The sequence below is a fragment of the Xiphophorus maculatus genome, chromosome 14, assembly GCF_002775205.1.
Source record: "Xiphophorus maculatus strain JP 163 A chromosome 14, X_maculatus-5.0-male, whole genome shotgun sequence".
Taxonomy (NCBI): Eukaryota; Metazoa; Chordata; class Actinopteri; order Cyprinodontiformes; family Poeciliidae; genus Xiphophorus; species Xiphophorus maculatus.
This window is the reverse complement of record NC_036456.1, coordinates 25,091,035-25,112,696: the sequence shown is the minus strand read 5'-3', so window position 1 is coordinate 25,112,696 and position 21,662 is coordinate 25,091,035. Positions and strand designations below refer to the sequence as shown.

General features: G+C 38.9%; 1 protein-coding gene across 1 annotated transcript in view; it reads right to left on the bottom strand.

Annotated features, from left to right (window-relative positions):
* Positions 1–393: 393 nt before the first annotated feature.
* LOC102218899 (short transient receptor potential channel 5-like) overlaps positions 394–21,662 on the bottom strand; it is a 121,903-nt gene continuing 100,634 nt past the window's right edge. The window contains exons 14-18 of the mRNA XM_005809411.2: positions 15,035–15,230; positions 13,884–14,093; positions 8,077–8,118; positions 3,732–3,821; positions 394–1,425 (exon numbers count right to left, since the gene is read on the bottom strand). Coding sequence (XP_005809468.1) covers positions 394–1,425; positions 3,732–3,821; positions 8,077–8,118; positions 13,884–14,093; positions 15,035–15,230 — 1,570 coding nt within the window. The remainder of the gene's footprint in view (positions 1,426–3,731; positions 3,822–8,076; positions 8,119–13,883; positions 14,094–15,034; positions 15,231–21,662) is intronic.

Below are 21,662 nucleotides of genomic sequence, written 5' to 3'. Positions count from 1 at the left end.
TTATTTAAAAACTTTAGTTAACTAGGTGGTTAGGCAACTTATAGCTAGTTAGTTGCTTTGGTCACAGATCCTTGTAAAAACTTGCTGTATGCAGCAGGTTTTTACACATATCTAGTTGAGCAGAGCCCTTAAAAAGTTAAACCAACAACAGTGGACAAATATATATTCCATGTCACCTGAAAAATCCCCCAAAATAGTCAAACTGTCTCTATAAACATCTGCCATATTGGATCCTTCTTCCTGTCACAGCTGGGAAAGTCAAAGCCCAAATAAATACAGAGTTGAACATGCAGAGATCCAAAAGCTCCATTGTGTCCATGCCCCTCTCTCTGCATCGCGCCATCTTTGTTTGTATTGAGCAAACAGGCAAAGAAAAACAGTTTCGGCTTTTTCCTATAGCTGCGTGGTAACAGAGTCCTCTATGACATCGCAGCTGTCCTCTAAGACATCGTCACATGGTCCCACCCACCCCCCCATCATCATCATTCCCCCTCCGCCTCCTCCGTCCATGCCTTCTTCGCCTGCCCCTTCTATGCCCTCTCCCTGGAAAACGTCCTCGCTGGAGTCCAGCAGTCGCGAGCTGGACTCAGACATGTTGGAAGCACAGTGCAGGGATTGGCAGGGGCACGGCGGCGGGAGGGGAAGCGTCAGGAGCGAGTCCCGCCCGTTCGTTCTCAGCGGCGAGAATGACGGCATGTCCACCGAGCGACCCACCTCGTTCAGGTGAGTGTCGCTTCTGGTGACGTCGCTGAGTCCGAAGTCGGAGTGACTGTGGCTCCCGAGGGGGCGGAGCAGCCCGTCGGAGATGGTGTACGAGGGCGGGGACTGGAGAGGCAGCGGTGTGGGCGGGGCTTTGCGTTTGGAGCGGGAGAACAGGTAGGAGAGGCGTTTGAAAGAGTCTGTCTTTGCGCTTGGGGACGAGAGGCGCTGCAGGCGGCTCCTTGTGCGAGAAAGCGATGATGATAACGAAGAGGAAAATGACGACGATGGCGAGGGGAGGACATTGGTGGAGGACGGAGGCATGACGGCCGTCTTTAGCCCGTTGCTTTTTGGTTTCCCCTCCTCTTCCTCCTCCTCTTCTCCCCACCCCACTCTGTCCTCCAGTCTTCCCTCCTCTGCTTTGTCTATCCGTGTCATTCCTGAAATGGAGCGCACCAGCGCAGACACGCCGAGCGTCGGCGCTGGCCTTCTGTCGTCCTCCACCGGGTTGGAGAAGGTGACGCTCTTCGACTTCTGGACTCCAACGCCTCCTCCTCCCCCTCCTTCTCCAGGGCCATCACCTGATTCGCTGTCATCCTCTGACGCCATGGCACCATCGTCTTTTGTCGTCTCGCTGGATGAAGAATAGTGTCGCCGGGGAGGACGCCGGTTGCCGAGGAGATCCAAGACTTCATAGCGGAAACTGGAGATATCCTGCTTCAACTCCTGCACAGAGATAGAGAACATAGCGATGTTTAATATCATATCTGGATGAGCCACGGTTCATTTTCAATCCTTAAAGGTGAAACATTATCTTTCCTTGAACAGGTTAGGATTGGTCTATGGGCTATACAAATTCATTACATTTTTTGCACAAAATCATTCTTAGATAATGAGACTTTAGTTTGCTCAGTTCTGTCACCTTAGGATCTCTGTCACCTTAAATCCAAATAAGCTGCTGCTGGCCACGCCCTCCAACTCAACGTTTACACTCACATATGAAAATGGCTGCAAACAGATGAGCAATTATACAAATGTACAAATCTGAAAAGCAGAAATGGAGCCTCCTGCACAACCAACAACAATGCAGGAAGTGGTTCCTGGATGAAATGTCAATAATAAAACACTTGTCTTTTCCAGCAGCCATTGTACACTGCATACAGCTGACCAAATGTGCTAGGGCTTCTTAAAAGAGCCCTGTTTAATTCTTCTATTGTATAAAGTGTTGTAATAGTACATTTATGAATCAATATCCTACTTATTGCTAATGCTATATTTATGTTTGCAAATGTTTTTGTAATAAATGTTTTGGGTTTTTTATGATTGACCTGAGGAAGTGTAGCCATTGTAACTGCAATTTCTAATGGGGATGATCCAAACAAACAAATAAAAAAACGTGCTGGAACTCTGCTTGGGTTGCTAGGTAACGGGGCTGGGCTTGGCTTGGGTTGCTAGGTAATGGAGGTCTAAGAAATGACTCATTTTCCAGACGCCAAAAACTATTAACTTGCTGCCCAAAATGGCTGCCTGGGTTTTTTCTTAAAGCGCTTTAGCTGTTTTTAGAAGTATAATGGAAGAACAAAAATGTGAAAAATGTGACTTTTTACACAATATATCCCTTTTAAACAGTTTAGTCAACATGAAAGAAGAACCAGAAGTGGGAAGAAGAAGGTGAGGAGGGTAAGTGTTTGAGATAGAGCTGATGATCGGGGAGTTAAGCTATCAGTGAGTAGAGGCTCTGGGTGAAGAGGAGGGTAAGGACTTTGCAGGATGCGCGGAGCAGCAGCAACAACTGATGTAAAGAGGGAATAACTGCTGAAAGCGTCAGGAAAGAGAGTGAGGTCATTCAGGGCTCACACCAGTGAAACACGCTGCAGAGTAAAAAACACTGACAACAGAGAGAAGAAAATAAAAAACTGGATGAGAAAACCTTACTTTATCTCATGAATTAAAGAAACACTTTGAGCAAAAATACCGTGAAGTAAATATTTAGGATATACGTTTCTCAAACCCAATTCTGATTCAGAAATATTTTATTTATTCCAAAGGGAAAATTAATACAGTTTTTCCTTTAAAGCTCTTTAAGTTTCCAGCACAGCGTTCCTACTAGTTCTCATTGGTGAAAACCTGGAAAATCTAGATATGAGGAGGAGCTTCGTCTTGAAGGCGGAGCTAGGTGCACCCAGGTGTTTTGCCCCTCTGAGTGGTTGCCATGGACACTAAACGATTTCTCAAACATGCATCTAAAGCTCAAAAAAGTCAATTTTACATAACACACCCCCTTTTAATCCCCTCAGTTGGTTTTCAATTACTTGATCCAGCCTTTTTAATATTTTCCTATATGTGGGCTCTTCTAGATTTTTATTTTCTAATTGATGCATATTAAATCTTTGAAACGCTACAAACCTTAAAAATCAGGTAGCAGAACACCGATTTATTCCTCAAGCAACATGATATTTACGCATTAATTCAGCACACGAACTCGACCTCTGCCTGATTGGACTAACGTAAACGTGCACGCTCAAACACGAAGACAAACATCCTTCAGCAGAGCAAAGTGATTCAGTTCGCTGTGCACCTGATGTTGTTTTTGCTCTGAAAAGCCCAAAGGAACCTTATGCTCCAAAGCAGCTCAGGGCCGGCCTCCAAAGGCATCATGGGAAATCTACCGAGGATGTAAAGATGCTTCAAATAATTTATGGCTCAGAAAGAAAAGAAAATGGGGAAAGACTAAAGAAGCCTTGTCAGAGAAGAGTCTGAACTGCAGATTTTGTTAGAGAAAGTGCTTGAGCGTGGACATGTGGCTGTTATTAAAAGTCCTTTAGTAAATCTTTGGCACAATAAAAACCGGTCTGCCTCTGGTATCAATAAAAGCCGCAGTGCTTATTGGAGTTGCAGGGAGCTGAAATAAACAGACTCTGTGCAGCTGATGTTTGCGCAGCTCAAGCTCCACAGCGGACGGAGAGGCAGGACAGGAAAAAGAGGTGGCGTAGCTGATTGCTGTGTTTGAGAAGTAGCTTCCTCAAACTGACCTTGAAGTTTTCCTCCGTCAGCCCTTCATCCGTTTTGGCGCTTCGTATCATGGCGGCCACGTATCTCTTCACCAGATTTCGAATCACTTCCTGTTGATAAAAGTTGCAGGGATTACTGCCATTAGAAGAACTTTTGCTTAAAACACAACAGTACCAAACACATACCCATGCTTTTAACGTATCCACTGCAAAAACACAAAATCTTACCAAGTACTGTTGGTCCAGTTTCTAATGCAAATATCTCTTTACACTTGAAATAAGGCAAAACTAACATACAAGTTACAAAATGAAGAGGTAAAACCTTTGACAGATTAAACATCTGCAGAATTGGTTTTGGCCACGCCCCAAACCAATTAATTTATATCCCTTATAAATTAATTTATCTCTTATAAATTAAGAGATACCTCTTAATTCATTAAGAGGTATCTGTAAAGTGACCATAACCCCCCTTTTGTTTGAAGTCAGTGGCACCAAAAAAAAAAAAAGTTTGGCAGCAACCACATATGCTTTACCGACTGTTCCTGTGAACATCCAAGTTTTCAGGTAATGACCGTCATTCCTGCCCAGGCCGACATGAATCCCGTGGGCCTGCAGCCGACCTAAAAGCTCCAACACAACAACTTCCCTTCTGAGAGCTGCGTGCAATCAGCTGACACCAGCTTTACAAGCTATGTTTACACTCACAGGTGAAAATGGCTGCAATTATACAACCGTACATCTTTGAAAAGCAGAAGTGGAGCCTCCTGCGCAACCAAAAAGAATGCAGTAAAGTGTTTTCTGGATAGTAAGTCAACAACAAAGCACCAGAAGTCACTGTTTAGCTCATACAGCAGTAAAACCAGCTGACCAAATGTGCTTGAGATTCGCTTGTGTTGCTAGGTAATGAGCTGGGTTTCTCTGGGGTTGCTAGGTAACGGCACAGGAGGGTGTTTGAAATTGCCTTTTTTCCAAAAACCAAAAAACATTAACTTATTGCCAAAAAACAGCTCGGTACTTGGACCCAAATAGAAGTATAAAAATGTTCAAAATGTGAATTTTACACATTACATGCAAAATGTGTAAAATGCAATGATTTGTTGCATTTAAAACTTTAAATCAGTGAAAACAGAGTCTTCTGCTGGCTCAGTTGCATAAAAAACATGCAAGATTTCTTCAAACTTCTTTTCTTAAAATGTCATCAACGCTAACAGGCAACACGGTCCTTTAGCTGTTCTCATCTCATTAACTAATCAGCCAGGGATGTGGGTCAGTCCCATTGAATTACCGGCCCAAAAAAAATTCACAGGCATTTGGTGTGGAGTGGGTGGTAATTCAAAACCTGATACACACACTAGCACACAGGAACCGGCCCACAGTCAACACTTGTGAGCGCCAAACGGGACGGTCTGGCATGCTGTCACTCAGCACCTCTGCCAAAAGCACACCACACACTCTGCTAATGTGCAGCACACATTCCCACAACAAGCCTTTTAAAAGCATGGGAGGATATCAGAGGAACAATCAGCCGTGCCAAACACAAAGTACTGGCGCCTCATTATAGACGCTCCTGCCTCGGAATATTTGTTGCACAAATTTCTTTTAAAAATCCCCTAAACCTGGACGTAGAGACGGCGGACTCAGCTGCCAGAAATAACCAACACTCTGAACATTAAGCATTAAAGATAATCGATAATCTCATTCTGCTGCAACTTTTTCTGTCGCTGAAAACTTGTTGGGAGTTTTACATGCGAACTTTGTTTCTGGAAAAATATTGAAAGGCAAATCTGAAGCGGATGAGTTTGATGTTGTTCCAGTTACAGGGATGGGCGACTATTTGTCTCATAGAACCAGAGAAGAAGCTGTGAGTGTTGGTGGGAGCCGGTTCAATGGCTGAAGGATTTTCTTCCAAGTGTTTATTTGATAATAAAATGCAGATATAAATTTTCTATCTTGTTCTGCCAGCAGCAGACATTGCGGCTGAACAATAACAGTTTGCTAACAGCTAAACCTTTAAGTTTACAACATAACACCTTCAGGTCTCAGTTTGTGCTTTACCTCTTTATTTTGGATGTAAAAAAATAAATCATTTTTCATAGATTAACAAAGATTCATTATGTACTGCAGCAGCACACTTTTTAAGATGCTATGAGTTCAACTTTTTCTGAAATTGCAACTCCTGAAATGCCAGTTTTAGAAATGTAATTATCACATAGAAATCTACGGAAGAGGATTAGTGCCAATGGGGGAAAAAAAGAATTGTGACTTTTGATTTTTGAGAAAAAAATCAGAATTTTGAGATTAAAATCAGAATAATTTCTTTTCAGTGGCCCTAATCCTCTACCATAGAAACTGATATTTTTCTTGGATAATTTGCTATTATCCAGGCTGGGAAGTGTCAAAAATGGGCAGCCTTTTTGGGTTGCCCATTTCTTTTGACATTTATTGAGAAATGTCAGAGAAAGTTTTCAAAAAGTTTATTTTTTGATTGTACAAATGGAAATTATTGGTTTACAGTTCATAAAGGATATAATCACTCTTCAGCATAAATAAGGTTCACTTGTGTTCACTCTACCAGTTTTTCACAACAAACTTTAATTTCTTGGTAATATTTTTTTTTGCTATATTTTGTTGAATACATGCTGATTTAAAAAATAACTCCAGTGAATGGACGATGTATGTCTTCATGAATCTGAAATATGCATAAATGTTCAGCAATAAATCGGCAGTTCCCCGTCATTTATTGAGTGTTTCTCTCCTCTGCTAGCAGCTGACTGGTTGAGTCACAATGCTTTGACTTTAAGAGCAATCTCAACAAGCGGTCACCTGAAGAGTAATTAATTTAGTAGCAGGCTTCTCTTTCAGCACAAACAAAATGTGATTGCCTCAGCTGGAGACGCCTAATCCTGTTAGCTAATCGTGTTTACTTTCACTTAGACCCTGAAAGAAACAATTACTGTCTTTTAAAATTTATTTATTAAAAAACAAGGAAAAAAAGAGAGAAAGCGAAGTGGAGGAAGCTGCGCTGAGACGGTGATGTCAGAGTGAATCAAAATGTTTATAAGACTGAGGACTTTTTTTATTTCTCCTTATGTGTCAGCATCAATAAATGTTTAAAGCCAAAAGATTTAAATGGACTTGAGGGAGGGATGGATGGATGGTTAGTTTTTTGTTGGTAGGATGGATGGATGGATGGATGGATGGATGGATGAATGGTTAGTTTGTTGGTAGGATGGATGGATGGATAGTTAGTTTGTTGGTAGGATGGATGGATGGATGGTTAGTTTGTTGGTAGGATAGAGATGGCTAGTTGTGGTAGGAGATGATGGTTGTTGTTGGTAGGATGGATGGATGGTTAGTTTGTTGGTAGGATGGATGGATGGTTAGGTTTGTTGGTAGGATGGATGGATGGTTAGTTTGTTGGTAGGATGGATGGATGGTTAGTTTGTTGGTAGGATGGATGGATGGTTAGTTTGTTGGTAGGATGGATGGATGGTTAGTTTGTTGGTAGGATGGATGGATGATGGATGGTTAGTTTGTTGGTAGGATGGATGGATGGTTAGTTTGTTGGTAGGATGGATGGGTGGATAGTTTGTTGGTAGGATGGATGGATGGATAGTTTGTTGGTAGGATGGATGGATGGTTAGTTTGTTGGTAGGATGGATGGATGGTTAGTTTGTTGGTAGGATGGATGGATGATGGCTGGTGTTTGTTGGTCGGATGGATGGATGGTTAGTTTGTTGGTAGGATGGATGGGTGGATAGTTTGTTGGTCGGCTGGATGGAGGTTGTTTGTTGGTAGGATGGATGGCTGATGGATGGTTGTTTGTTGGTCGGCTGGATGGTGGTTAGTTTGTTGGTCGGCTGGCTGGCGCTGGATGGTTCGTTTGTTGGTCGGCTGGATGGATGGTTCGTTTGTTGGTAGGATGGATGGATGGTTAGTTTGTTGGTAGGATGGATGGATGATGGATGGTTAGTTTGTTGGTAGGATGGATGGATGATGGATGGTTATTTTCTTGGTTGGATGGATGGATGTCTGGTTGGATGTTGTTTAGTTTTTTCTGAATTATTCCATCAATCTGTGAATTCAGATAAAACTTGTATTATTTTTAAAATATAACATATTAAATATTTTATGTAAATTTTTTCCTTTCAAATAAATAAATAAAAAAGAGTTTAATCTACAACAGCACACTAATACTAACCAAATCTACATACAGTGTTTTCACTATTTCTGTACCTTTTTCTCTGATACAATGAAAATAAAATGATTGTAACTGGCTGAAGGAAACAGATTTGAATATTTACACCTTATTTTTTTTTCTCTGAAAGCGATGGCAGCTGAGCAGCGCGTTATGAGTTTCACTGACCTGGTAATGCTGGTTCTGTATCAGACTGTCAGCATGGCGCTCCTGTGAACAAACGAAAGGGAATGTTAATATAAAAATAACACAATGCATCTGCATTTATCACCACATCTCTGCTTCTTCCTCTCTCAGTTATTATTATTATTATTATTATTATTATTATTATTATTAATCCCCTCCCCTCTTCCTCAACTCCCTCAGACTCCTCTGCTCTCATTATTCTTCTCAGGAAAGCTGATATTTCTCATAGAGGTCACTACGAGATTAAATGCATTCACGTCCGTCTCCTACAGCTACCAAACCACAACAAAGCGAAGGTGACAGATTGCATTTGGCTGAAAGAGCCACACTTCTGCAGCCAGGAGCAGCCATATTGTTAAGAGTGATGGACTCTGGGTAATAACTTCTCACCATTAAACATTGACAAAAACATCATGTAGAGCAAATGGACACCCTGGTCTTAAACTGGCTGCAACAAAAAGCCTTAATCTGGAATCTGAATATATTCCCTTTAGAGCACGGGTGTCTAAAAGTGTGGCGCGGGGGCCATTTGTGGCACCTCAACTGATTTTATGATGTAATGATACATAATTGTCCCCCCATGCAGGTGGATGTATGCATAGCATCCAAATCTGCTTTTAATTACATTATTAAAACTGTTTCAAATAAAGAGAGCCCTAAATAATGTTTTAATTGCTGAGAATAGATGAAATCTTTTTCAGTTTTCTCCAGTCGACCCCAAACTAAATCAGTAAAGTGTTATCTTTCAATAACAGAAACATGCAAAACCCTTTTGAAATTTTTGATCTACAGTGATTTACATATTCCTTTACAACAAAAAAACAAACACACTCCAAGTATTTTCTTGTTGCATTCAACAAGAATGCAGGAAGTGGCTTCTGGATGGTAATTCAACAACAAAACATTTATCCTTTCCAGCAGCCATTGTACAGTGAATACAGCAGTAACAATAGCTGACCAAATGCGCTCGTCTTTTAATAATAAAATTGGTGGAGCACTAGTGGCGTTGCTAGGTAACGGCGCAGTGCCTGCCGATTGTAACTCAATAATTGGAAGGAATTTGAATTGACCCGATTTCCAGACACCAAAAAAACATTAGGTTCTTGCCAGAAAATGACTGGGTGCTTTTTTAACAGTTGGGCTGTTTTTAGAAGCAGTAGAGACACAAATGGAAATATAAAAATGTGGAAAAAGAGAATTTTGAATAATGGGTGTCAGACATTAGAAACAATTGGGCCGGCGGGTTGAATTCTACCAGTTTATTGTAAGAAGTGACATTTTTCTGTGTTCCAATCATTGGACTTTGTTATGTGACGCCAGAAATGTCAACCTAACTGTACTTTACCATCGTCCTACAGACCCAGGTATGGTGTGGTATGAGTTGGTTGGTTATGGGTCGCTTCTAAAACAGAAACAGTCAAAATATCTTAACGAACCGCACCGACCCATGTCGTACTGCTCAGTGGAAACGAGGCAGAGGAGAGAATCAATGACTCAGCCAGCAGGTCCCAACAAAACCCAGATCAACATCCCAACTAATGAAGGCGTCACTTGCCTCAGTTAAGGTCAGAGTTAATGATCCAAAAGAAAGGGCAAAATGGTCTCAAAGGAAGAAAAGAAAACATTGATGTTAAAAAAAACAAGAAAGATCATCTCACATCAAAAAACATCTTGATAACCAAAACATTTGGGAACATTATCTGAGGATTTATAACTTGAACTGTGATTCTGACGTTTTACCGCATTAATGCTGCCTTGAGAAAAATAACAAGGGTTTGGGATTGTCTAGTCAAAGTCTGGACTAAAATCTGATTCGGATGCTGAGAAGAAACCCTAAACATGCCAGCTTTTGAAATTACTTCCTGTTGCTCCCAAGGGTTGCCACTTTTTAACAGAGGCCCAGGTCATTTTGGAAGATTTTCCCCATAAAAACGTAATCAACATTTAAATACTACTTTTAACATTTACTCTCGTTATATTTTATTAAAATGTCTAATAATCTGAAATGTTTAAACTACAATTAAAATTTTTTTTTCCAATGTATTATTTTGCTAACTGTCAGAGTTGTGGCAGGAAATGAAACCAAACCAAGCTGCTAACAACAACCTAATTCTTCAGAGGTTTGGAGTAAATCTCATCCAAGAGGAACTGAAGTGTGAAAAACTACAATTACCTTCAACAAAAATTTATTGTCTTCACATTTCACGTTGTTGTGTTCAGTTATCTCTGTTCATTTTAATTCCTGCTCAGTTTAATATTCAGTGTTTCACACTCATCTGTCCTCTCTTCTTCCTGCTGTCTGCTAACAAAACACTGACACATTTCTATCTGCAGCCGTCCTCCCCACATCTTTCCTTACTGAACAATCTTTGCTTTCGGTGTCTCATGCCGCTCTGATGCTTACTCTCTGATCATGCACATAAACACAAACTCTCTCCTGCGATCAGATCTCTGCAGAGCCGTGTGCCTCTCTGAACCTACGTGGGCTGGTTGGGTTACATAACTCAGCTGACTTCAGTTGAGGTGAACACGCCAGCTGCAGTCAATGCGTGTGTGTGATGGTGTGAAAAAGCCTTGTCAGTGTGTGCCGATGGCTCTCGGTGTCTCTTCAAATGACTGGACTGTTGCATGTGTTTATCAGGACATGTTCATCTGTCGATGTTCCTTCTGGACTTCCAGACACACAGCTGATGCCTGTCATGTGTGGTGGGACAGTGTTTCTGTAAATTTACTGCCTTTAAATATCTCAAATGCACTTTGAAATGCTGCGTTTCTGAAATGTGCTATACAAATAAAATTTGATTGATTGATTGATCTCAAGTGACAGTTTGTTAGTATCTCACCTACAGCAGCAAGAGCTCAGTGTGAGAATCAGGGAAAAACGTAATGAAGTCCTCAAGCTAACTGGTTTGAGTAAAGTGCACAGAGTGCAGCCAAGCTAACAGCTATAGATGGTAAAGCTAACAGCTATCCATAATCAAGCTAGCAATAATTCATAGTCAAATTAACCATTGCATATAGTAAAGCTAACAGCTATCCATAATCAAGCTTGACTCACTGATAGTCAAGCTAACAACTATCTATAATCAAACTAGCCACTGCCCATAGCTAAGCTAACAACTATAGTCAAGTTAACAACAATACATAGTCAAACTAACCATTAGCTGTAAAGCTAACAGCTATTCACAGCTAAGCTATCAGCTATAAATAGCCAAGCTAACAACTATCGTCAAGTTAACAACAATCCATAATCAAACCAGCCACTACCCACAGAAAAGCTAACAGCTTTACATAGTCAAGCTATCAATAATCCATAGAATAAAATTAACTACTACCCATAGTAAAGCTAACAGGTAGCCGTAGTCAAGCTACATATTGACTGACCGACAGTCAAGATAACTATCTAGAGTCAAACTAATCACTATAAAGCTATCTATAGCAAAGCTAACAGCTATTTATAGACAAGCTAATGGCTGCAACAGCCAAGTTAACCACAGCCAATATAAGAGTCATCCATAGTCAATCAAACAGCCACTAATAGCCATGGTTATAATCAAAGGTTTGCATGAATCAGATTAAAAATAAAAAAGAACTGCTCATTGTTCAAGAGAGTACACCAAGTTTAAGTTAAACAGTAACTGAAAACAGCAGTGATCAGGAAAATCAGAGCCTTACATAAAAAGCTTTATCTTGTAAAAATGTCTTATATAGAGTTCGACTGATTTGCAAGAAAAGATTTGACCTGACTGTGTAGAAATACCCAAAACAACTCCAAATCAAGCAATCATAATAGTTAAAGTCACGTGACTTGACTGTGGAAGTGACTCCAATAACTAGTTTGAGTCATGATTCTTTCAAGTCCTTTATCATTAAATATGTCCTGAAAATATAATCCTGCCACCATCAACAAACGAAATTGAAAAATAAATGCTAAAATAAAGTTACATAAACATATTCAGCTGTATTTTTACCTTAAGAATGGGGAAAACATTTATCTAATCAACTAACAACCTTTTATTTCTGCTCAGTGCTGTTGGGTCAGTACAACCTGACCAGGCTTCTGCCAGAGGATGTTTAGGAGGTTAATCATTTAGCAATTTATTATTTTTTCTGCTGTAGCATTTATCAGGGCTGCTAACCACAATAGCTTTCTTTCTGATTAAATGCAGGTGTAAATCATAATAATCTGTTTTCAATCAAATCATCCCAGTCACTGTAATCAAAATAAAAAGAGCCGCAACAGCAGTTCAGTCTGGATAATCAGAGCCCAATTAATCAAGATGCTGCATGAAGCATAAATATTGTTTTAGGTTAATTAGAGCCAGCAAAGGAAGATTTAAACAAACATAAAACTTCCTTTAGATCCACTATTTTAAATCTTTTTTACCCTCTATTTTGACTAGTATTAATGAATTTCCATAAAACATTTTTAAATTTGGTTTTAACATTTAAGTGTTGCAGGTTTCCACTTATTTGTCTTGCAGTTTTTCTCTGCGGCTGCAAGTCAATGATCATCTAGCATTTTGTGTTGCCTTCTAATATTTTCTTCGGCTCAACTTTTCTCATTAAATAACTGTCGCTGCTGATACAACACGCTGAATATAGCATGATTTATGATTCTGAGTTGATTGTTTGGAAATTTGACCTCCTTGGATTACACACACTGTTTCATAACAGCCTCAGCGGAAGCTCATAATTCATATATTATGGGTGTAAATGAAGGCTGCTGCGGAAAAACTAGACATCGCTCTGCTGGAAAAGTTGTTTCTTTTGTTTCTTATTCTAATACGGGGATAGAAAAACAACTATTTGGTATTTAAAAGCTTCCTTTATAGCCGGGTGTCAAACTGATTTTCATTTTGGGCCATCAAGATTGATAAAAATCATTAACAACTGTTATAGCTGTCTCTGCATTCGATACATACTTCATAAAATTATATAATATTGAACATGTTGTTTTCACACTGATCAATCCCTCCAGGATTTTGCGATTGTTTTTGATATAAAAATCACTAATTTAGAAATATTTGGAGATTTTACAATATTTCCTCTTATGTATGAAGTAAAATGCGATGTTTTGCTACTCACCACGCTGATAACTTGGTACCAAGTAAGACTGAGGTAGCAGTGTTGTAAAAGTAAGAAATACTGCCACCAGCAGGTGGGAGTTAGCGATAATTTAAACCCAATGTCCAACCATTTTTGTGGAAAATTGGCAATAAACTTATAATTAAGAAATAGCACAAAAATGTGGGAGATAAAAAGAGATAAAATGAGTAAATGACAGTAACTCAAAGAAGCAAAACAAGTAACTATTATCTTGTGTTGGACAATAAATCAATAGCAAAATATATATTGTGATAAACATGTGATCAATATCAATAGTATCAATAATATGTCCGAAAGAAAATTAAGTAATTCAGCTGAACTCCGATCCAGAACTGCTCAGAGGCAGAGGAAATGTTTTAGCCTCTCAATCTCTCACGGCCAACTAAGCTAGCTTGGTGGAATCAACTGACTCACTCCCTCTTTGGTTACCTAGCAACTCACTCATTCTTTTGTTACCTAGCAACAACCTGCGGAGTAACTGGCAAAACAGCAGTTTAAGGTTTTGCCTCATAACTGCGTAAAATTAAAAAAACGACAACCTGGATAAAACAGAAAATGTCGCGTCACTAATTTGGCAGGATTTCAGATATTTGAAACAAAAAAAACAACCAAATCAATAATTATTGATATGGAGTGATATGAAGCACTGTGACAATAATCTGTAATTCTCTGTAACTCACAGTGAACTCTCGAAGGTTTTCGCATTTGTGCGAGGCCTCTCCGGGCGGCTGGCCTGTCCTGCACAGCTTGTTGTGGAGCCACATCAGGAGGTACCAGAAGGACTTTGGGCTGGGGATGATGTTGAAGGGAGGGGGCAGCGTGCCGCCCTCATCAAAGTAGCTCATCCACAGCTTGGTGCGGGCAAACTTCCACTCAATGTCGGCGTGGTCCTGCAAAACCAGAAGAAACCTCTTCAATCTGGAAGATCTGTACGTTTCTTCAGGTTAAAACAGTGACAGGAGCTGCGTTTCTGTTGACCAGTTGTGCAATTTGACATTTCAAAAATAAATTTGTTTGATGGAAACACAGCAATTAAAAAAAAACAACTAAATGTTGATAAAAGTGAGGTGGTTTTCTTGCCCATATCAAATTGGTTTATTTGACAAAACTACAATGGAAACACTTTTTTCCCGCATCATCACATAATTAACAACCACGTTACTACTGCCGGAAACGAAGAAGAAGAAGGCAACAGGAAGTGGTAGGAAAATGATGGTGGAGCATGTTTTTTAGTGACTTATTGTGTGAAACCATGTGATATTAATTATTAAGTTTCTTATTTAATGAAAACAATCACAACTAAGCTGCCTCAAAATCAAAAATGTCAACAGCGGTAAAGGAGCCCAGGTAAGATCCCAGAACCAATCTAATATTTTACAAAAAAACCCATAAAATCTTATCATGTATATCTGTCTAGTTTTGGTGCAAATATCTTGGAAAATTACACTTTACATTTCAGCATATTATTTAACTTAAAACATGTAGAAAATGCCATGAAACTAGTACTTATTAATCTATACCAAGGAATTATGGACTTATATATCTTGCTGAAAATTAACTTGTAAATTAGTTTTGTCTTACTCCAAGATGTTTACACTAAAAACTAGACAAGAATATTTGATAACTATGACTATCAGTCAGTCAACACATAACTTGGCTATGGATAGCTGTTAGCTTTATTATAGTGATTTTGTGTTTTTGCCTCCAACTGAAAAATACAATAAACCATTTAGAAATAATTATTAAAAATTGTCCATTTGTCGACATTGTGACCTCTATTTAATAATTTTCCTGACTAGTGGAGCTGTAATCGTTCCAGGTTGTAACTCACAGCGATGAGTTGGTAGGAGTTGTTCATCATGGCGATGAGCATGTTCAGCAGAACCACCAGAGAGATGACGTTATACGTCCCGAACATCGTCGCCCCGACGAACTCGGTGAACTCGTGCCGAGCTTTCACGTTGGTGACGTAAAGGTTGAGCAGCCCAAATATGGACCAGAAGAGCGACTGGAGAGTCTCAAATAACCTGAAAGGGAACAAAAAGAGGACAATTAATGTGACATTAACATAAAGATCTGCAGAAAAAGTTAGAGGATGAATAATAAATAACACTTTCGTTAATCAAATGTCCATAACTCTTGAGCTTTCACAGGGTTTTTATTAAAGTAAACAATAATAAATAGTCAAGACATGACATTCAAAACTGTGACACCATCTCTATCTGAAAAGGACTTCTGAGAAATTTTAAATTTTAAACTGTCATCTTTAGAAATTATGAGAAAAAGAGCTTGAAAACAAGGCTTTTCCCATATTTTATTCCATTTCTTAAGGCAAAAAATTCAAAAATGCAGAATAGTCCTGTTTATTTCTGTACTGTAGCATATTTCTGGAGACACAGCACATTGTATAAACTACAAATGTTGTCCAGATTATTTTACTGACCAGATAGGTTGGAGTTTTTCCCAAAAATGAGCGTTCCTTTTCCTACAAATAATAAATAAACCAAATAATAAATAAAAAATTCAGCTGTATTGTTATTTTCTTGATTTGATAATTTTGATAAAAAGTTTGGACACCCAAACAATCTGAACATCCTCACCTAAAACTTCCCGCCCTTTTAAACTATGCAGCTCAAGAAAGAATTTCGGAAGTCGCTTTATTGAGATACAAAAGTAGAAAATGTCCTGATCTCGACTCTGAGAGGCAGCTCCATATTTTCCTCCTGCTTTCTGAGTTGTTGTCATTTTTCCCTCCTTGATTTCTTTCTCCATCCTTTATCTTTCCTCGCTTCTCTCTGTCCTCTGCTTGCCTTCGCGTGTCTCTTTGTGCGGCCGTCACTGTTACAACTGCGGTTGCTAAATTTTTGATGAAGCAACAATTGGCGGTGCTCGACGCTACATCAAGAGAACGACACCGACGGGGGGTTTCTATATTTATACTGCATAAAATATTCAGGGATGCAGCGTTTATTCTCATTGTGGTGTACGGCAGGATTGTTGCGTTGCAGGAACATTTGATCAGTCGGTGAACAGGCTGTTTTTTCCCCTCACAGAACATCATTTGAGTGATGGTGTGTGGAGGTGAAATTTGTAAGTCAGTAAGGTGAGAGGCTCGGTGTGTTGTGTAAGAGAGGAGAGAAACGGAGGGTGAAAAGAAGGGAATTAAATCAACGACGAACGAAGCAGCCGAGCGTGATAACCGAGCGTCGGTTATGAATTGGGAAACATGGGAGGACAAAAAGAGAAAGGGATGAAGCTTCATCATTTTAAGTTTCATTATTTCAATTATTCCTCAGTTTTCACTTCATGGGTGCCATTCATAGACATTTCACAGCAGATAGTGACCGCCTGATTCAGGCAGTCAAATTGACTGTCAGTCAAATTCAGGCAGTCATTTTGACTGCCTGAGTCTGATTATGATTCAGGTGTTTTGTTTTCTTCTTTTCAGCTCATCCTACAAGTTTTCCATATGATCTAGGTTTGGAATAATGTCGATTTTTATAATGTCAACAATTTCTGTGTTAATTTGGGGATATATTTGGACTAATGTATGCTTTCTAACAGAAGTAAGTAGATTTATCATTATATTTCAAATGTCAAACACTCTCAACAAGGTTCCAAGTATTTTTGGAAGAGAAGCAATCTTTCATCATACTTAACAGCGAGCATAAGGTCCTTTTTACCACATTCATTGTTTCTTTTACACCAGATCAAACTGGTAAATATTAAGATATATCTATACTTCAGGCAAAATCAAATGACTCTTTTTTATCAGACTTTTTTTTAAAGAGGTGGTATTATGTATTTTCTTGGCACATAGTATCACATTATAGCACAATCAAGTAACTAATATATATATCAAAAACAACTTTGAAATTGGGCCTCTGTCTCTTTAAGAAGCTCCTACTCTTTCTGACACTCATCATTCAGCACATCTTCACAACATTGCTTCTCCATTAAATCATCCACAGCCGCTGTTTGGAGTGTTGGACTGAGAACTAGATCGTATGGTGAGCTCAACAGACTCGCAATTTGTCACAAAATCACAACAAGACAAAGGAAGCTAAGAAAAAGAAAGCACAACTAACAGCAACTGCCAATTTGTGGTGGGATTGTGATGTGATACACATCAGTGGAAAGGAATTTCATGATTATGATTCTTTTAGCTAATGTTTGCATCCGTTCTGGCTTCTTCTGGTGCAGAATTGGTGTTTAATCCGACATAAAAGTCGGATTAAACGCAATATGACCAGACTGACTGGAGGCACTTTCAAAAATAATCTGATTTAGAACCACATACGGACAAATCAAATTTTTTGGCGGGGGAGAAAAGATTAGAATGGAACCATTTACTCTTCTGTGAAAAGTTGGATATGGGCAAAAATCATCATAATAATAAAATAAATAAAATAAAACAAATCAGATTTGGGTCACATGGAACGTAGCCTTAGTTTCATCTGAGCAAAAACTCAATACTTAAAGTCCCAAAAGATTTTAATGATCTCCACCCATTTATGCTAGAAAACGGCTGAATTAAAAAATAAGGTAACACTTTACTTGAAGTTCTGTGCATAAGACACTGTTATAAATATGGAGGAGTCTTCGTAAATGTTTGCAACCATTGACATACAGTGTCATTTGGTAAATAATGACACTTTTAATGTAAAGTTGCATTAAAAGTGTCAACTTTGCCTTATTTGGTAAATAATGGCAAAGTGCAAAGTTCTATTAAAACTTTCCTTTAAAATCTATTAAAAGTATCACCTTTGCACTTAAAGGTGTCTTTATTTACCGAATGACACTTCATGACAACAGTCAAAGATTTCTGAAGACTCCTTCATGTTGGTATCAGGTTGTACATCATGTTTATGATCTGGTTGGATAAAGTGTTACCAAAAAGACAAGCATTTGGAGCTTTAAACAATCATCCTAGTGACTATTTTTTTTCCCAAAAAGCCCCTTCCTCCATGTTCCTCCTCCCCTCTTCCTCTTCTCCCATCCAGCTGGCTCCTCTTCCTCTCCTGTGTTCTCCTCTCATCTCTCACTCCACTAAGCCGAGTCATAAACTGCTCCAGCTGATCCTCGCAGCCACTCAGTCATTTCACTGTTATACTTCTGCAGTTTATGTGGGAGGTGAACCGAGAAGAGACGCAGTGTGTGTGCTGCATTCGCCTTTTCTGTGTCAGAAAACAAAGCGGGCCCGTGTGTTTACACTCGGCAAACCGACCTCGTGGAGTTAATGCACTCCACAGTACGGAGCTCATCTTTTGTAGGAACAAGAACATTTCTGTGTGTTTTCCAGCAGACTGAGGACTAAAAACTGGAGCTTTGTGATACTAAATACTGACTAAATAGACATATGAGCTCAACAACAAAGACATTTATTGCTTTTAATGTTACTTAGATTATTCAACCATCAGGTTTATATTTAGGAACCTCTAACCAATTATTTAATTTTTTTAGAAGTGTTGAACTCAAATTTAAGATCTTTTAAGACAATTATGAATGGGATGTAAGACCTGTATCACTACAGAAATGTACAAACTTCGTCCAGCGAAGTGGCAAAAAAAAACAACAACAACCCATCTATAATATAATATAGATAACATAGCTAGCTAGCTATATTAGCAGGTAGTTAGCAGTAGCCTCAGCCACAGGTTCTGCAAAGTCAGGGGCAAAAGTAAAGTCAAATGCTTTGGACTCCATCCAAAAAAAAATAATGCAGTCATGAATGATGGACCAGGAAAAATTACATGAGATCCATGACAATTTCTTTAAAAATCCAATAAAAAAGGACAAACTTTATGTAAAACAAGAAACGGATAAGTAAACATCACCAGATCCAAGTGTTTCTGAATAAATTTTTATTTAACTTCAGATTTAGAGCTGTTGATTCTGTCCAAAATATACTGAAATTTAAATTAAAACTGTCGCTTTACTGAGTGACTATAAAACAACGTTGTGCAGAATAACACACCTCAATATTTCTTAGGTTAAATTGCATTTTGATCGTCAGTAAAACAAATTGTTGAACTAATTATTTCAATGTTTACAACTGAGATGTTTCATTTGGTTTGACCAAGCAGAGTCTGCAAACCCCAGAGAAAGAAAGAGAGCTTTGTGTAAAAGTAAATAGACGAGGGACCGCAGAGCGTGAAAGAAAATGAGAGATTTTACAGGACTTGTGTGAAGGGAAAGACGAGAGAGACACACACGTATGAATGCTGCTTGTGTGAAGCAATCTAACACATTAGTGGTGATAAGTGTGTGAAGTACAGATGAGTGAGAGGAGGAGGAGGGAGATGAGACACCTGAGCAGAAACAGGAAGTGATCCTGTGAAAAAACCTCCAAAATCATGATAAGTGTGTGAATTAGAGAGTGAAAGACGCGCGCACACACACACAGACCGAAAGAGAAGAGGAAATAATCCTTGCATTGTAAACTCATGAATAATGATGCAGACCGCGTTGCCTGCGGGACTGCAATCACTCCGTTTGCATAATGCGTCATCTCAGCTGTCTCCTCGGCGCGCTGCATGCTCATTTGGCTTCAGTGTGACGCTGATTTCTGTCCCACAGCTTCTGGTCCTGCAGCAGCCAATCAGAGCTGATGTACCGGAGTTACACCATGAGAGGAGCAACAAGATCACTTCTTCTATCGGTGCTTTCAGCAACTCAAATTTAAGACTTTTTAAGACCTCTCTGAATAAAATTTAAGACCTGTATTGCTACAGAAACATACAAACTTCGTCCATCCAACTGGCAATGGATTTACACGAGACCCAAAAAGCTAGCTAGCTAGCAAGAGTATATTAGCAGCTAGTTAGCGAGTCACAGAAAGTACTTTTCTGTCTGAATGCGACAGAAAAGTATCACAAGTAAAAATAAATACAATATGCAATATTAAATAGTCTTATAAAGACAAAATTTAAAATAGCCTTCCACTAACGAATTAAAACGAATTTAAGACTTTTTAAGGCCTTAATTTTAGATACATGAATATACCACTTTTTGAGGATGTGCAGTCACTCTGTCAAGGTATCAGTCAGAATGTGGATCTGAACATAATTATTTTTAAATGCTTAAAGAAAAACATGATATGCATCGATCTGATGTCTCCCACACATAAACATAAAGTAGGTTATAAGGTTTGACAGCAGGCAATGTATTTGGTATTACACCTGAAAAACATTTCTGTTGACTGTTTCCTCAAATTTCAAATTAGCATCGAACACACTTTTTAAAACAGTTTTATTTTGTCATACAATATGATGTATGTTTGCTTGCCGTTTTTATGAAAGTATTTGACAAAATGTAATGTTTATTGCTTGTTTCATGGCTGGTTATTTTACCATGTCTTTATGATGAAAAGCACTTAGAGCTGCCCTTTTTGATTAAACATAACACACAAATTAACTTGACTTTTATACAAAACTTAGGTATCTTTCATGAGAAAACTTATGTCCAACCAACCAGAAATGGTTGGAAACACTAACTGTGTGTGACAAATAGAGCTGCTCACACTTTTCTCTCCTTAAATACAATTGAATGTGGAAAAGTAGCATCATTGACCAGAAATGCGATTTATTGCTCAAGTCTGAAGGGAACATTTTCCTTTTGAGGATTAAAACAGATGCGCAAATAATGCAAGTTTTATCTGGCCTTTCCTACCCTTTAGAGAAACATATTTCAGAGTGGAGCAAAGTTTAATCTGATATGTTTCTCTGAAAGCATTAAGGCTTTAGGTTCAGCAGAACAAATGCCACATTTCTCTTGTGCAGAAGTAAATAATGTGGTGATGACACATTTTTTAGAAATGATCTTTTCTTTTTGTCGTTAATGGAGCAGAAACTGTACAACGTAAGGCTGAGGGTGTGATCTGTTGTTTTAGCTCCTGCTCACCTCACAGCTATTGTACCGCATCTTTTACTGTAATGGAGTCGATAACAGATCAATAACACTATTATCCAAAACAAACCCCTTTCCTCATCTAAATTCATCCCACTGACTCTGCTGTTCCCTCCCTCAGCAGCAACACTCAGCGTCGCGGCTTCCTGTCCGGGTTGCAGCGCTGCTATACCACCATCTCACTCTGCTAAACCTTCACACGGTTTGAAGATTTATTTCTCAGGTACAGCACTAAAATACTACAATGATTTCCACATCATTTTCTGGTAAAACGAGACATTCAATGAGTTTGAGTGAAAGTCAATTGAATTATCTGCAATTGTCCACTAGAGGGCGCCTGATTATCACCAGGAGCATTAAGGCCAAAGAATGGAAATATTTCACTAAAAATGTTACTGATTCCCAGTTAAAACCCTCAGATGGGGCAGCAACAAGTTACCTTAACTTAAGTAACTTTTATAAACCACATTTTCTTCTTCTTGAGTAATATTATATTACTTTGAAATAAAGCTGGGATTACTTTACTGAATGACAAACAAATGCGCTTTACG